The sequence below is a fragment of the Lipotes vexillifer genome, unplaced genomic scaffold (assembly GCF_000442215.2).
Source record: "Lipotes vexillifer unplaced genomic scaffold, Lipotes_vexillifer_v1.1 scaffold591, whole genome shotgun sequence".
Lineage (NCBI taxonomy): Eukaryota > Metazoa > Chordata > Mammalia > Artiodactyla > Lipotidae > Lipotes > Lipotes vexillifer.
This window is the reverse complement of record NW_006791954.1, coordinates 4669016-4671162: the sequence shown is the minus strand read 5'-3', so window position 1 is coordinate 4671162 and position 2147 is coordinate 4669016. Positions and strand designations below refer to the sequence as shown.

General features: G+C 57.4%; 1 protein-coding gene across 1 annotated transcript in view; it reads right to left on the bottom strand.

Moving 5' to 3' along the window:
• Positions 1-156: 156 nt before the first annotated feature.
• RAPGEFL1 (Rap guanine nucleotide exchange factor like 1) overlaps positions 157-2147 on the bottom strand; it is a 9278-nt gene continuing 7287 nt past the window's right edge. Inside the window, exons 10-14 of the mRNA XM_007465189.1 lie at positions 1676-1726; positions 1243-1330; positions 970-1034; positions 535-589; positions 157-281 (exon numbers count right to left, since the gene is read on the bottom strand). Coding sequence (XP_007465251.1) covers positions 157-281; positions 535-589; positions 970-1034; positions 1243-1330; positions 1676-1726 — 384 coding nt within the window. The remainder of the gene's footprint in view (positions 282-534; positions 590-969; positions 1035-1242; positions 1331-1675; positions 1727-2147) is intronic.

The window sequence follows — 2147 nt, the reverse complement described above, 5'->3', positions numbered from 1 at the left end:
AGCAGGACGAACAGGCTTATGAGTCCAGGGCTAAGTCCACCCAACTCCTTCCTGCTCCTGGGGACAGAGGTCAGACGTGGGTTGGGACATCGTGCAAAGTGCTTGAGTGCCAGGTGCCCAAGGACCCTGGTGAAGGGCCAGCCAGAGCCTCCGTTCTCACTGACTATTGGCCTCCAGCTTGTAGGAGAGCTCGAAAAGGAGGTTCTGGTTGTCGATGACCTGGAACTGGCGCACGTAGGCCTTGGTCTGCAGGTGATGCGGGGAGGCCTCCATATCAAGGCCTGGGGGTGTGAAGACAGGGAGGCAGTCAGGGTGCTGGCCACCCTTCTTCCCCTACACACATACCAGCCAGAGGAGAAGGGTGTGGATTGGGACAGATGTTGGGCAGGAGGGCCCCCCGGGCAGGCCAAGGAGAGAATGGAGAAATGACACATTTAAGGAAATAAACATTTAAGTGGGGACTTCTCCCAGGAACCCCCCTGGCTCAGTCAAAGCTCTACCTGCAACGCTCTCAAAACGCCGTGGGTTACTCACAAAGGGGCCGGCTCCGGTATTCGCGGACGGTCCTCACTTTTTCGGCCACTGAATGCTGGGAGATGACAAGGAATGAGCCCTGAAAAGGGCACAGAAAGATGCTCCCCCTTCTAATGCTCTCCCTCCTCCAATCTCCAAGTCTCTTGGTTTAACTCCCTCCAGTCCCCAGCTCTGGAGGGTCTCTAATGGACCAAAGAAGGGGTACAATAGGGCGCCAGGTGAGGGGGAGGCAGAGTTGCCCCCCAACCCTGAGCTGCCTGTCAGTTTTGCCACCCGTGGGCAAGTTGTCACAGTGACACCCCCAGGGAGACAGGAGTCTGTCAGGCAAGCTGGGTGCCATGAGGAAGGCTGGCACCTTTAGGGGGGATGCCAGGAGAGGATGAGGATGCCAGCCCTCCCCCACTCAATGGGACTGAGGTTGGCAGTGCCACTCACCAGCTTCTCAATGTTCACCAAACCATCTACAAGGGTCTTACTCCCCTCGTGCAGGAAAGTCAGGTCTAGGGATGGGGAGAGAAGCAAATGGATAAGAGAGGAGGTCCAAAGGGCCCTTCCCCTCCCCCCGACCGCACTCAATCTGGGGGGCGCTCCTCTCTAGGTGGGTTCAGAGAGAGCTGAACACACAGAGCTGAGTTCAGAGGGGACGGAGGGTCAGAATGGGGCATGGAGAGTGTGGAGAGAAGAACGTAGCATGGAAGTGACTCTCACCTTTGAGGATCAGAGGCACGAAAGGAATCACAGGCGGTTTCATCTTGGAGATCACTTCTCGGTAGCTTTTGTGGTTCCTGCAGGGGTCCTAGCATTCCACAGAAGAGAGATAAAGGGACAGACAGGCCCAGTGTACCCCAAAGTCATCCCCCACTCCCTCCCTCAGCCCCTGCCCTAGAAATATCTCCAATCAGATAGGGGTGTGTTTGGGTGTCTTGCTTGGGGCTCAACTGCTCTCCCCTCTCCTCCAGGGATAACAAAGCAGCGATCCTCCCATCTTCCCTCCCAGCGTGGTGGGCAAGGGCGGGCAGGGGTGGGGAGACCCAGGCACTAAAAACCTTGAAACGGAAGCTTGAGGTAAAAGGTTTATGGGCACAGAAATTCTCTGGGGTGCCAGTCCAGGGGCAGGTAATAGAGGCAAAAACCCACTCACTGTCAGGTTCTCAAATTTGCGGAACAAATTCTTGAATTTCCCCGGCAGCTTCTGCAGTTTGAAGGAAGAAGAGATGTCAGAGTCTGGAGCTCCTTGGGTTTCACGGGATCTCCTGACTAATCCCCAGGTGTTAGGGGGGAAAGGGCCTGAGTGTCTCCCGGGGGGCTGCAAGTAGAACCGGCCCTGGGCTAGGTCTGGGGAGCTTGAAGCGGCCCAGAGAAATGAGTTATTCTGGGGAAATGGAGGCCTCTGCAGATGCAGTGCCACGTACAAGGCCTCACTGGGGGGCTTCCTTGGTGGTGCAGTGCTTGAGAGTCCGCCTGCCAATGCAGGAGATACTGGTTCGTGCCCCGGTCCGGGAAGATCCCACATGCCGCGGAGCGGCTGGGCCCATGAGCCATGGCCGCTGAGCCTGCGCGTCCGGAGCCTGTGCTCCGCAACGGGAGAGGCCGCAACAGTGAGAGGTCCGCGT